General features: G+C 32.6%; 1 protein-coding gene across 1 annotated transcript in view; it reads right to left on the reverse strand.

The window, feature by feature from the left end:
• The window catches only part of LOC143080385 (scavenger receptor cysteine-rich domain-containing protein DMBT1-like), a 90492-nt gene extending 76216 nt beyond the window's left edge, over nt 1–14276 (reverse strand). The window contains exons 1-8 of the mRNA XM_076256212.1: nt 14232–14276; nt 12743–12785; nt 11904–12048; nt 11191–11354; nt 9966–10116; nt 8696–8859; nt 1571–1718; nt 689–852 (exon numbers count right to left, since the gene is read on the reverse strand). Coding sequence (XP_076112327.1) covers nt 689–852; nt 1571–1718; nt 8696–8859; nt 9966–10116; nt 11191–11354; nt 11904–12048; nt 12743–12785; nt 14232–14258 — 1006 coding nt within the window. The 5' untranslated portion in view covers nt 14259–14276. The remainder of the gene's footprint in view (nt 1–688; nt 853–1570; nt 1719–8695; nt 8860–9965; nt 10117–11190; nt 11355–11903; nt 12049–12742; nt 12786–14231) is intronic.
• Between the last annotated feature and the right edge of the window lie 1788 nt (nt 14277–16064).

The following is a 16064-nucleotide window of genomic DNA, read 5'->3' on the forward strand; positions in this document are numbered from 1 at the left end:
AACTTGTTCAGCGATAATGGACGTCACACTTAACTCGAAAACATATAACTGAACAAAAAACATCGTAATTTACAAAGGTCAGAAGTTCCTGACTTGGGACAGGTGCACCAATGTGGCTGGTTAAACATGTTTTTATTTATATCTTAAGTTTGTTTCGTTTTAACCTCTAGCCAATTTGGAGTTAAAAAAAGTACATAGCAATACGCAGAGTATAACTCTTATCACAGGATGACTAAAGGTAACAGAAGAAACTTAAAAGAATAATAATATATTCACAAAGAGTCCCTAATAACAAATTTTAATAAATCCCAACCTAATCTTGAAAATACAGAAATTAATCAGTTTTTGTTTTGTAAAAAGATTATCGTGCTTCACCTCGTTTATGTACAGGGACATATCACCTTTTATTTGTGTGTCATTCACGTGTCGAAAGAATATCCTGTATTACAAATAAATACGAAGTGTCACTTAACGCAAAGAAAAAAAATAAACTTTCAAAAACTTATGAATTAATCGCATATAACCAAACTCTTGACGCAAATGTCTAAACAGTAATTCGGAGTGGATGGGCAGCGGTAATTCTTGCATATTTATGAATAATTTTCTTAATTTCTTATACGTTCTTACAGATATAAATCAGTAAATGGTTAATTTAGTGGATATTGTTGATTATTAATTCGAGACTTACGGCATTCAACACCGACGTCGTCCCTCTGTCCACAGTTATGACTTCCCCAGCCAGTAGATTGGCAAGCAGACACGTCTTTTTCTGCTCCAGTGCAGTTAAGATCGACCATTTTTGTCGATAAGCTGCTGTGACCAAAATGGCCTCCGGGATATACCACCGGATGACTAGTTAAAAGGAACAAATAAAATCAGTATTGAAATTGCTTTGTAAGTTAGAATGTTATGATTTTCTTGCATAGTGTTTCAGAGATATGATAGAGCTGGTAAACCATTTAGCAGGCTACATCTATATGTGCATATTGAGACTTAAGAACCATAAAATAAGTGATTGACTTCAATTTCAAAGTACTGAAAAAAGGTTGTGTAGTTGTGTTGATTGCATTTATTCAATTTAACAGACTATCAAGTATTCCATTGAAACATTTAGCAGTCTAAGCGACACATGGACACCACATGAACTCAAGTTTTCAGAAATAGTATGTGACAAAACAAAACTACGCTATAGTCAGGTAAAGGAACCAACATTCGGCTTACACCTGTTGGGGCACTGTAAATTTTCCAAATGTGGCATATTCTCTTTCCTGATTTTTTTTCTTTGTTCGTCATTTTCTAGATAAGAAAATGACTGTACCAAGTCAAGAATATGACAGCTGTTATTTATTTGTTTCATGTGTCAGCTTTCGATGTTGCCATTTTATTAGTGACTTTCCGTTTTCGAATTTTCCTCAGAATTTGGTATATTTGTTATATTACTTTTGAATGATTATTGATTCGCATGGCGACTTGATATTTGTTTTTAAACAATATGAGTACCAAAAACGTAATATAACCTTTGTTAGAGGGGGTTTTGTTCGTGTGTAGTGTTTTGTGGACTGCAATCTACCTGGTCATGAATCCAAGCGTTCTGCATACAACGGTTGCATCTCTAAGGTCGAAATTGTCATCACATACTGACCCCCAACTTCCGGAATGATAAACTTCAAGTCTGCCCTTTGATGGTTTTGTTCCACCTACCAGTCTAACTGGAGTTGCTGAATGAAATATGAATTATGCTACAATAAATTATTGTGTTTTGTAGACACACAATGATCCCCTCGTGTATGCAAAGTGTTATTCTAAAAAATAAAAAGTTGAGAAAGGGAGCACAAAGGCCTTTGTTTCAATATATGAGGAGTTACTAGTATCCAGAAATGATGTGCACCTCTGATTCAAGTGTACAATGTATACTCTAAAATGACAACTATCTCCCAAACGAGCATATAATGATTAACTTCAAAACCCAAAAAACTAGCACACCTTCAATAAATGTACAAACAGCCAGCAAAGTGAAAATTTCCTAGCATTTAAACTGTTGGAGGAGTTATCAAGAAACGCCAATCACCTCTCATGCAATTTGTGTGAACTAACAACCAGTAAAGTGAAAACTTCCTGGCATTGAAACTGTAAGAGCAGGTATCAGATTACGCTATGTACCTCTTACGCAAGTTATTACTCCAACATCGACAAAAACAAAAATATCGAATTCCAAGGAAAATCCAAAATTGAAAGTCCGTAATCAGATGACAAAATCAAACCACTAACACATAAAATTAATTTGATCACAACTGTTATATACCTGAATTTGTACAGGTATTTTCTTATGTAGAAATGGTGCATTAAACATGGTTTTATAGCTAGCTACACCTCTCCCTTGTGTGAAAGTAGCATTATATTGACAAACGATGTGCAAAGTTCAACTATCTTATAAAAGAGAAAATGTCAATAAAAATAAAAAACCAGATCATCGGCATCATGAAAACATCCTAGCAATTAAACTGTAGAGGGTGTTATAAGGAATAACAATGTTTACTCATTATTGGACGGATGGAAGGAAGGTCAGACGGAAGGACGTACAGACGGACGGATACAGTGGAGATCACTTCTAACCTCTCATTAGAACTGTCAGAATATTCTGTCATAGAACTGTTCTAACCTGTCATAGAACAACTCTACCTAGAACAGTTCTACCCTAGAACTGTTCTAAGTAGAACTGTCAGAATCAGTTCTAGGTAGGACTGACTAAATCAGTTCTAGGTAGAACTGACTAAATCAGTTCTAGGTAGAACTGTCAGGATCAGTTCTAGGGTAGTACTGTCTAAATCAGTTCTAGGTAGAACTATCCAAATCACTTCTAACCGTAGAACTGTCAGCAGAACTGACTAAATCAGTCAGGACTGTAGATCAGTTCTAAATAACGTCACTGCAGTAAGGGCACTTTTGAATTTAGAAGAAATAAATCACTTCCAATTACTTTGCTATAAAAATAGCAGATTTTCTGTATTTTTAACTGATCAAACGACTTTCATTATGTTACATGTACAAATATCGAAGTGAATAAAAGGTTATCCAACTCATCGGAGAAATATTTTTATAAGATTGCATACGGAAACATCATTGTTTACGTTTCTTCGTTCCCCGTTTTTAACGGTCTCTTCCTAAATAAAACTCTGCATTTAATTCATGGAATTTTAATCGTAATTTACCTTGTTTGCCTTGGATTTAGATTCATTTAAGATTCTGTTTTGACAAATGTTCAAACGAAAATTGTACAGTGGATGAATTATGGTATATTAATGAAAAAAGTGTTGTATAACGTAAAAAAACTATATATATACATTTGCACCATCTCGTCAATTTAGCCAGACTTATCCATAACGATTATAAATGATATCTGGGAGTCTGGAACTCAGAAAAATATACTGGATCTGAACATGAATGAAACATTTGGCCCTGGACGTTCGACTACAAACAAAATCATGCATTTTTCTTTGCCTTCTTCAAATTATATTAACAGTATACTATTCCAAGAAGAGAACTTCCCATACATGTACTTTTTATTTTATTTTTAAAATAAAGTATATGAATCAGTCATGTGAGTGTTGGATGATGCCATTAAATAGTTTTGTTTAAAAAAAACCCATCACAACCTACTGACTTAAACATGTTAAAAAGTCACTTTAGCATGTTTAATGACGGTTCATTATTATGGATACAGAGAGGAAATAACGGCGCGCTAAATTCTTAGATATGGTATAAATACACCTTGTCGCTATTTGTCTGCCATAACTGGATATCACACAGGTTCCCGTAAAATTTTGACGTAATAAAACAAAATATCTGATGCCACAATGGAAACGCCATTGTTGTATGCTTCAAAAGTTCAAAAGGCCGGGTCAGCCAGGATTAGCGATAAGGTGTATTGTGTTTCAAAGTTGGTGTCATTTTTATCATACGATCCGTCCTCACATAGAAATAATATTGGTTTACCATGTTTACAATGAGGCCATATACATGTATATTTACATGATAAAGTGTAAATAAGTTCAGTTTTGGTTGATGCAGTCAAATAATTTTGTTAAAACAACTCTCACTCAGTCTGATATATCGAAACCACTGAAATTTGTTTACAATTCAATATTTTGAATGAAAAGAGGACTTGCTGATATTCTAAATTGATGTGGAAATTTTTGTAGCCAATGTGTTCCAATATTCATTGATATTGCTGTCATTTGAATTATACAATCCATCGTATTATGTATTACTATAAGTGATTTAGTATGCGGCTATATATATATTAAGATTTACATAAAAAAGTGTAATTATGGTCAGTTTTGGTTGATACTGTCACATATGGTCAGTTTTGGTTGATGCTGTCAAATATGGTCAGTTTTGGTTGATGCGACAAATAATTTTGTTATATTCATGAGTCAGTCTGAGATATCAAAACTACTGAAATTAGTTTACGATTCAAAATTTTGATGAAAAAGAGGACATGCTGGCACTATATTAAAACTGTTGTGAGCATAATTTTATTTTCCAATATTGCTTTCATTTATATTAAACAATCCATCCTGATATAAAAAATATACGTGATTTACTTTGCGGCTATTAAGATTGACATCATGTTCATAATAAAGTGCAAATATAGTCAATTTTGGTTGATGCGGACAAATTATTTTGTTATACCAGTCAGTCTGAGGTATGAAAACTACTGATATTTGTTTATGATGCAATATTTTGAATAAAAAGAGGACATGCTGGCATTCTAAATTGATGCAAATGAAATTAGGTAGCATTGTGTTCCCATATTTCTATCATTTGTATTTTCATGATTTTACAATCCATCCTTACATAAAAATATTACAGATTTACTATGCGACTATAAGAGTTATGTAAAAAAGAGCAAATATGGTCAGTTTTGGTTGATGCGGTCAAATATGGTCAGTTTTGGTTGATGCGGTCAAATATGGTCAGTTTTGGTTGATGCTGTCAAATATGGTCAGTTTTGATTGATGCAGACAAATAATTTTGTTACATGATTACATGTTACTGTCAATCTAAGGTATGAAAACTACTGATATTTATTTCTGATGCGATATTTTGAATAAAAATAGGAAATGCTGGCACTCTCAATTGATGCGAGAAAACAAATTGTGGTCATTGGTTTCCAATATTGTAGTTATTCATGTACTACAGTCCCTCTTGACCTAAAATTATTACTGAATTACTGTGCAGCTATTTAGATTTACATAAAATAAAAAGCAAATATGGTAAGTTTAGGTTGATGCGATCAAAAGATTTTATTATACGACTCAGTCTGAAGTATGAAAACTACTGATATTTGTTTATGAATCAATATTTTGAATAAAAAGAGGACATGCTCATGGGCAGATCAAGGGGGGGGGTTCAGGAGTTGGAACCCCCCTTTTTTTTACGATCAATGCATTTGAATGGGAATATATAGTTGGAACCCCCCCCTTTTTATTTAAATGGCTGGATCTGCCCCTGCATGCTGGCACTATAAATTGATGCGAACAAAATTGTTTTCCAATATTGCTGTAACTTGTATATTACAGTCCCTCTTGACCTAAAATTAAAACTGAAGTACTGTGCAGCTATATAGATTTGCAGAAAGAAGGAGCAAATAATGTCAGTTTAGATTGATGTGGTCAAAATCATTTTTTTTAACTTCTCGTAAACAGATATTACATTTGGTTAATGAGGATAATTTTGTTATGTGATAACGAGCCATCCTGACTCCCAGAATAACAAATGTAAAACAATTCAAATAATAACCCCCCCCCCCATAATACTAATTAACGGCCTAATGTATGTACAAAAAATGAAAGAAAAACAAATATTTTATACTACACATCAACAAAAGAAAATCACTGAATTACGGGCTCCTGACTTGGAACAGGCACTGACATACATGCAGAATATGGCGGGGTTAAACATGTTCTCTTGCCGATTATAAATCTGAGATAAAACCGGCAAAATAGCAAAACTCTATATAATATTAATCGCTATTTTGCCGAAGCCTTTATATTAAGACAAATATTTCTTAAAACTTATAAATCAATTCTAGCCGTAGAATTTATAAATCAATTTTAGCCGTAGAATTTATAAATTAATTCTGGCCGTAGAATTTATAAATCAATTCTAGCCGTAGAATTTGAAATCAATTCTAACCTTAGAACTGTTCTAGAAGTAGAACTGACCAAAGATTTGGTCAGTTCTAGCTAGAACTGTCTAAAACTGTTCTAGGGTAGAACTGTCATGATCAGTTCTAGCTAGAACTGTCCAAATCAGTTCTAGGTAGAACTGACCAAATCAGTTCTAGCTAGAACAGTTCTAACCTAGAACTGACTAAAAGATGTCAGGCTGACAGCTCTACATACTGTTCTAGAACAGCTCTCCTTACAGATTCTGACAGAATTTATGAGAGGTTAGAACTGATCTCCACTGTAAATAGGGGTAAAACAATATGCCTCAAAACATTCAGTGGTGGAGGCAGAAAATAACAATGAACGAAATATAAATACCCTCCCTTAACCTGGGACAGCGGTGTTAAAGTACAACATTTGATTTTGCCTTAACTCAGTAGATAACAAAACAACCGTCGGGACATGGCAGAATATTTATACTTACCTACATCAAAACATATTTGAGGATGTTTGCTTGTCATGTTTTGGAGTTTTTGTCAGATTTTCGAAATCCTCTGGTTTTATCCATTTCAATCCCTTAAAAAATTTTGCCAATGAACCCCATATTTCTTTTTATAAATCTTTTCCATGTATAATTATAAGCAATTTTTGAAAGTTTTATAAAGGAGTAGTTCTGGTAAGGACTCATTTTGGCCTCAAATTTCAGTTTCATCTGACGAAAGATTTTGACCACTTTTTAAACACTTAAGTGTCCATTTCACTTGATTCAATTAGTTTATGTGAAAGATTTTAACTGATAAAGTCATTAAAAACGATCCGATTGAAGCTCAAATATGAAAAATCTCTCAAATATGCCAGAAAACGTCACTTTTCAGATTGTTTTTGTCAAAAATGAAAGTGGCCGCATCCGTGTTCATCCACAACCTTTATATATGTTATGTATTATCATAAAATACAACGTACATTGCAATATTAAGGATGAACACGAATGCGGTCACTTTCGTTTTACACGGAAACCGTCTAAAATTTAACTAAAATGATAGAATTTTGATTTCAGTAATTTAGCATGACTTAATGGTGCTACAACCCGATATATGTGCACTGTATTGTCAAAAACAGCCCATATTTATGTAGCAGAAGCATTTAACTGTCCAATAAATAACTAAAAGTTTACATTTTAACAATTTTGTAAAACTGTTATATTTTTGGGCCAAAAGAAGGCCTTACCGGACCTACTCATTTTTATTTATTTTTTGATAGCTTTTGCTGGTCAATGATAAAGCTATGAAAAGTCAAGAGAGAACATTTTCCCGCCATAATTTCAATGGCTTATATATCAAAAACAAGCACATTAACCCCTAATTTTGTTTTGCTTTTTTGAATCTTCAATTAATCCCCTGTCAATATATACTAGTTTTATGGAAAGATATTTATTATGAAACTGAGCAGCAGACTTTCTTAATTCTGAAGTCATCAACACCTTATGTATATTACAGGTAAAAAAGACTCTTTTGTCGAATCTAATTGTTGTAGACTTGCCAGAGGAAACGATTTTTTTTATCCTTTTCCATTACTATATAACTTGTTTTGTATGTGTACACATATAATGATGATGAATATAAATATCAGTAGCTTAGAGTGGCTATAAGTAAAAAGATAACTTTTTTTTTTGTTTCCGAATATTGGGCATTAGGATTTCAAATGTCATAAAGAGTGGTTATCGATTGTCATTGTAACACGGAGTGGATAAAATGTACCTAGAAACGACAGGTTATGACCTCGTTAGACATACATTGTAAGTGACAAATACCTTTTGATCATCTGTCATATAACTAGTTAACATTGAAACAACATAAATACAAGTCAGCCAGTTCGTTAAGTGCATACATATGCTATGTAGGCAGGGATAAATTTAGGCACTGAAAAGGAAGTATGAAAAAGTCTGCTTTATCTTAAAATCCAATACTGAACAAAGATAAAGGTCATTCCTTTCTGATTACAGATATGTGAAATACATGGACGATTTTCTTCGTTGGATTCGAATTATGTTCCAAAGGTTTCGACAATCGTAGTTGACCTAGATTAATTTTATCTTAAAACAAGAATGTGTCCTCAGTACACGAATGCCCCACTCGCACTTTCATTTTCTATGTTCAGTGGACCGTGACATTTGGTATTAGAATTAGAAAGATCATATAATAGGGAACATGTGTACTAAGTTTGAAGTTGATTGGACTTCAACTTCATCAAAAACTACCTTGACCAAAAACTTTAACCTGAAGCGGGACAGACGGACGAACGGACGAACGGACGCACAGACCAGAAAACATAATGCCCCTCTACTATCGTAGGTGGGACATAAAAAAACGCGAGACCCCCCTTGCATCACTTAACATGATATTCAGGTATATATTTGACATCGTTAGGCAACATTATTATCAATTGTCCAAAAGCATGCAGAAAGATAGATATATAATATATAAAAAATTACACATACATATATAGCTAGATTCAATATTTACCACATGAAACTCCAACATCTTGTGAATGACCACAGTTAGTATGCCCTAAACCTGTGTAATTGCATTGGTTTATTTCTAATTCATTGCCTTTACAACCAAGATTAGTTATTAAGACTTCCCCAAGACCTTTTCCGAAGTGTGCTTTTGGCTGAATAGTCGGATTACTGAAATATTTTAAAAGTGTTCGTTATCTGTTTATAAAAATAAAATAGGTTTGCATGGACAATGTAGTACATGTATGATCTCATTGCTAATTAAGGGCGTATGTTTCTGGCTTTATATTATTTAATAAAGTCTATGAATATATAATTCATAGAATTTTAAAAGATTCCTTTCAATTCCTTTTCTAAGGCACATGAAAACTTGAAGCAATTGGGTACAGGGAAGACGTACTTTTAAATCTCATTTTGAATTTGAAATGCATTACATTGTCTGAAAGTTTGTTTTAATGAATAAAAGGAAATTCGATGTGTATGTCAATAAAACAGAACTCAAGACCACATGTACGCATAATAGGCAAGATGATATATCACCACATATGCATACCCTAACTCGTCGGATGTCACATGTGGAGCAGGGTCTGCTCGCCCATCCCGAGCACCTGAGATCCCCCTAGTTTTTAGTTGGGTTCGTTTTGCTTTAGTTTTGTTTGTTGTGTTTTGTGTACTATTGTTTGTCTGTTTGTCTTCATCTTTTTCTGTCATGGCGTTGTCTGTTAATTTCTGACTTTGTATTTTGATGCCAATTTGGTATATTTTGCTTCTGTTTTTCGATAGTTCATAGTTTATAACAAGCTTTATATTTGCGAAGAAGTTAACGCATTTTCAAAACTGAAATAAATGAATGAACATAATACTGATAAATACAGTATCTAGTAGCCTGTCAGCTTCAAAAAGCAATATATAAGTATGACCATCTTCACCACAAAAATAATAAGTAAGACATTACAAACAGATTTATTCAATAGAAGATAAAATTCAAATACGTCAGAGACAATGAACGACTGTTGTAGTTAAAATCTCAAAGTCTACAGTGCATAATAAATCAGTCTTATATATAAACAAAAAATCGCCAGACATGCCTTTCGTTTACATAACCTTCATTGTAAGATAAGTATATAGAAACTCTCGGAATTATGTACTGTACTCTTTTACCTACAAGTAAATGCACGCATTTGTATTCATAAAAAAAATATCGTCCTGTTTAAAAACATTTGCGAGCATTAAAAAACGACAAAACGGCAGGCGTTATAATTATTATTGTTACTTACGAAATATGGAATCCTAACATTTTACAAACAACTGCCGCGTCATTTACACCAAAGTTATCGTCACATACAGTACCCCATTTTCCGTTGTATTTTACCTCTACACGACCCTCTCCAACAAAGGTTCCATTAACTAGTCTTATATCCACAACATCTGAATAATATATATGCTTTATAATAAACAAAATGATATATCACTTTTTTAGCTTTTGTAAAAGGGAAGCGAGGCACCAGATTTTCAGGAATACATAGTTAAAATTAAAAGGCTGTTAAAATGTGATTTATTCGTATACTAGAGGTACACATGTATGTGTCTTTAGGAAGCTGTTCTTTAATCTTGATTTTCCCATAATTTCTGCAAGACAAGGAAATGAAAGTATATACCGTAACCGACATTTAATTCGTCAGTTGCTTTAGATCTAATAATGCATATGAGTTATCTAAGCAATAAGGCCCATTCCTTACTATTACTTAAAATTGACTTTTGTTTTTTCAATTGATACACAATTTGCAAATCGAAATTTTAGACCATTCGAAAACCCGTCTACGCTTTTGAAGATGTTTTATTTTTTTTATGATGAAGGCTGAAGTTTATCAAACAAAAATGTGACAATAAAAATGACAACCGTTTATCAACCAAGAAGATATTCGTTCTTCTAAATTACACATTTTTTTACCACGATAGTAAAGAAACATCACAAGTATTATTCAGGTCACAACTATCTAAAAAAATAAACGTCCACTTCTGAATGAGAATGACTCTAATTTATTTAATTGATTTGGGATTGCCATACAAATGTGAACGGACCTATACATGCATGCATACCACATCTTCTTATATATATATTAAACGTTATTAATGTCATATGAAAACAGGAAATACTAACGACCCTAATTACAAAAATACATAGGGAGGTTAGCATGCAGTAATTATAAATGACAATAGGCATTCAACAATAGAAAGTGCATATGCCTGTTAGGAATTTGAAATTAAATCGCGAAGTGTTGTAATTGTTAAAAGAGATTAGCATATATAGGTAAGCCAGCGAATATGGACATATATGTATAACAAACTGCAGCTTATAATTTCAAGCCAAGTAAAAAGAACGAATATGATGAAAAATATGAAATGAAAAAATGTACACTCTCACCACATCTTTTTATTTATACATCAGAACAAGATTTATATTAATTATCTATTTTCTTTATCCGCATAGCTAAAGCTTACCACAAATCACACTGACATCTTCCTGGTGAGTGCAATCGTTATTTCCCCAGCCAGGGAAGGTGCATCCTGATATATCATGCTCCTCTCCGGTACAATCCAAGTCGTCTGCCCAGATTTGACCTGTGCCCTTTCCAAACGACGCAGCGCTTTGGATAACAGGATGACTACAATCATTCATTTTCATGTTTGAATATTGTAAACGAATACAGAAAATATGAATAATATGAAAATGTAAAAGTAGTTATGGAAATTTTTAGGAACCCTGACAAAAATGTGTTTTGAGGTTTCGTTCTACATAATATGTATTATGAACTGGTCAACGAAAATCCAAGTAATTCTTTATTATTGAGGGAAAACAACAATAAAACTTTTTTTCTTTTTTTTAAAGTGTGGCTATGTAGAGCATGCACATGCGTGTTAAAAACAGTATGGGTCAATTTGTGTTTATTCTAATATGTATATGTTGTGTTATACCAATAGTTCCGACAGTTGAAATTGAAAACATTACTTCGATAATTTAACGGATGCCATCACGAGTTCGTTTACCGTTACAGAATATCTTTTTCACAGATGACGACGAAAATGTTCCAATTGATGAAACCACAATTGCGTTCTCTTTTTCTCGAACGTGACCTACCGATTCGGACCTGTCGCCAAGTTCGTGCCTTAATAAGTACAATAGCGAATGCAGAAATGTTTATTCAATGACTTACAGCACTTCTAATCCAAGCATGCGACATACTACTCTTGCGTCGTTCTGGTCAAATTTATCATCACATACTGTTCCCCACTTCCCACTGTGGAATATTTCAATTCTTCCTTGATAGCGATTCTTCCCACCTCTCAATTGAATTAAAGCTGGTATTCGAAAGAAAAAAAAAAGAAATCAGAGCTGCAAGATTGTTTTAGATAATTTTATAGTCGTATAAAATGGTTTGTATTTTTTAACATCTATATATATATATTTTGATAAAAAAAAAATAAAAAAAAAAATAATCATAAACAACAATATCTTAACCTTACGAATAGATTTTAAAAAGTGCACATGTTATATCAAGCTAGGTGATAATCGATCATTCATTTTCTCTTTCATCATTGACGACAACAACAGCCTTTCTAGCTGGTTATTGATCAAATTGACGAAAGTTTCGTCATAACAATTATTGTACTTAATTATACTGTAACAAATTAGGGAAAGTAGATGGGCGAATATTTTTTTTTTTCATTTTGACTAGTTCAAAAAAAGGTTAACGTTTGAACTTTTGTAGGAATTTGTCAAAAATGGCGGAGAAACAATTTTAAGGATAGACACTAAATATAATTATAGAACGGCTCAGCGGAAAAGCCTCTTTTTCAATCAGCCAAAAGTATTCATTTTCTAGTTTTGTTTGTTTGCACTTGGTTTTTTTTAATTTGACGGGCACAACTAAAAATTGAACTTCGCATATCAAGTTCATCAGGGGAATGCGACGACTTTAAGTTATAAACAGCCATATAAGGAACATACAAAAACAACCGGTATAGAGAGAATACTACTGAATTAAATACCTACTGTGTTGTTGCACTGTAAATTTAACTTGAAGTACTACAAAAACCTAGGAAATTCGAAAGATAATCAATAAGTTATTTTAAACAATTTGATGAGTCAGAAGTCATTGGTTAAAAATTTAAACATATTTCAAACACCAAACAAATGTCTCGGAGACTCTTAGAATTATTAGTCCGTATAGTACTTGAAATAACCTGGAGTCAAATTAAATTAGTGCCGTCATTTGCCGTGCCTCGTTTATAATATATTTGCATATATGTCGATCAGTTAAAAATGTAGGCAATTGTGTTAAAAATATTTTCTCGATTGAAAATAATGAGCTATTTTTCAGAATGATCTTTTCAGTAATATAACCCTAAGGTTTCACTAATGTATATAAATATGATGATTCTTTTAAATTCCCCGTCCTAAACTGAAATGTTAAAAAATATACCATCCGTTTAATGAGATGTATAAATACTGTCTTGTTCTGTCGGTGTAAGGACTTAAAGGAAAGTCCCATACTCTCACATGACTCATACATGGCTTAAGCTTGCAGCATTGCACAATGTATGCCCCTATCAAACATACATTGACCTTCATTTTCATGACGCAGCTTAATGGCAAATGCCATTCTGTATACCTTCTTTTCAGATGGCAAAATCAAAACCCCAAACACATTAGAAGAAAAGAAAACAACTGTCATATTCCTATATAAGTAAAGGCAACAGTAGTATACCGCTGTTCAAAACACGTAAATCTATAGACAAAAAACAAAATTTGGGTAACAAACTAAAACTGAGGGAAAGGCATTAAATATTAGAGGAGAACAACGACACAACATTAAAATGTAACATACACAGAAACGGACTTAGCATTATATAAAATCCGATGAGAATAACAAACATAACATCAAAACCAAATACATGAATTTGGGATAGAAAAGTACCGTGACACGTCTTATAGTAATGTGAATTCACACTCAAATATAAGAGAAAACAAATAATCATTTACTTTTAAAAAATGTAGAAAATGTTGGATTAAAACTTAGAGTACAAACTTTCTTGTATCTCAAGAATCAAAAGCTATATCAAATAAATGATGACTAATGTCCGTGCGAGGGCTGTACAGTATAGCCAGTCAAGGTCGTTAAAAACTTACATCATCATGATTATAGTCAACTTAAAACAGAAGAAATCATATGTTTTCGAATATCAAATATTTTTCAGAATATCAGAACGAAATCCAAGGAATTCATATTATTTTACATTATTTGAGTGGTTTGTTTTAATGTTTTGCTCAGCAACGTTGATGGAGTGAAACAAACGACATTGTATTTGAAAAAATGAGAAATATTTTGATATGTTTGTGAAAAGTATACTTTCAATTTATTTTTGATAGCTAAACGGCATAAAAAAAAATAGGAACATTTCAAGATGACACAGGTTTAAAAATAATTCTGTAACTTTTTGTTAATATTGTATATGACTAGTTACATTACTTGAATACTTACAAACAAAACTAAACTCCTAATTTCCATAATTATGATTGATCTGATATAACTTGCAGTAGTGTTGACAAATGTTATCAAAATTTATTGCTGCGTTATCTATCAAATCGTAAGGACTTATAAATCTTGCATGCCCTAATTTGTATGCAATACTGTATACGTTCATGTCAAACAGATAAGAAAATACTGTAAAATGTTAAGCTGTTCCATAATTATAACGTTTTCTTAGACCCATAATCAAATTATATCTCAATTAAAGCAATAGCGTATGTGAAATCTAAACAATGTTTCATATTTACAGATTGCAAATAGTCTTGCATGTCCCATCTTCGTCCCAAATATGTTCATATTTGAAGATGGATTTGTCGTAACAAAAGTGATAAAAACTAGAAGATACTATTCATGATAAAATTGATGTTGATGTGTTAATGGGCTTTGGTCATTGTTGAAGGCCATACGGTGACCTATAATTGTTAATTTCTGTGTCATTTTGGGCTCTTGTGGAGAGTTGTTTCATTGGCAATTATACTACATCTTCATTTTTATATATCCAACATTTATGCAACATCTAACATTAAAACTGTGTATAGCATTAATGCCCTAACTTACGAACTTGCAAGCTGCAATTTGTTGGCTTAACGGAAAATCTGAAACCAAATATATTCCCCGTATGACCCTCAACAATAGGCAAACTCCATACCATATAATAAGCTATAAAAGATCACAGTTTGACAAAACAGAAATCGATTTAAAAGAGCAGATCATCGGCCTCATGTATGCCTTATAACAGAACGATACACAAACATGGCAAACAGCAACCAATGATAACCACTAGCTTGTGACGGAAACGAATAAAGAAGACAAAAGTAAAAGCACGTGAGAAATAGGGAAGATATTAGAGCGATGTTTATTTTTCTTTTCTTTGTAAATTTCGTGTATTCTAATTGATTAAATAAACTTTGCTATCACAGTTGTTAATTGATTTTGTGATAATATCTTCTTTCTACGTTTGTTAACTTTTAGATATATTTTATGATAGATTTTCATTCGCACTTTGGTTGTACGGTTTACAAATTTCCAACGAGAGATGTCATAGTCAGGGTCACTGCAAACGGCAAAAAAGGGTTCAGGAAGACAATAACCAAATAGCAGTACATGTGTTGAACATTTGAATAAAATAAAGGACTTTCTTTGTCTATATACAGGTGTTTAAAATAAATTAAGACCTACAAGTATGTAAAACAACTCTTTCGTTTAATTTGTAGTATCATGTGACATTAACTTTCATTCATCAATTTATAATTTCCTTAATATTATAATTTCAAGGAACTCGTTTTATGCGACTATTAAAAACATGAACTTATGGCTGGTGTTAAGGGCGTCATAGCTTCATACGCACTATAATGTATTTGTCATTAAGATGATGTATTACCTTAAAAATTTTATTATTGTCAACAACAATTTGGATTATTTATGTGAAAAATACATAAAGTAGTACACAATTTTGAGATTTAAAATGTATCAAATGGTTAGTTATCTCGTTGGTGTCCGAACTGTTTCGTCCAATCACATTTGAAATGGTATACCCATACCTCCCCGTGTGACTATGCTTTGAAGTGGCATACAGCAGATTTCAGTCAGTATGTATCTAATGGTAATATCTTTGGTTAGCTTGCTTGTTAGCTCAACCGTGAAGTCATTGTTAGGTAAGGTATACTACCCTCCTTTTAAAGTAGCTTAGTCCTACAGAGAGATAGATTTTTTATCTGTTGGGCTAGTTTACTATTAAAGGAGGGAAGTTTACTTACCTAACAATGACTTCACGGTTCAGCTAAC

The sequence above is a fragment of the Mytilus galloprovincialis genome, chromosome 6 (genome assembly GCF_965363235.1).
Source record: "Mytilus galloprovincialis chromosome 6, xbMytGall1.hap1.1, whole genome shotgun sequence".
In the NCBI taxonomy this organism is placed as follows: Eukaryota; Metazoa; Mollusca; class Bivalvia; order Mytilida; family Mytilidae; genus Mytilus; species Mytilus galloprovincialis.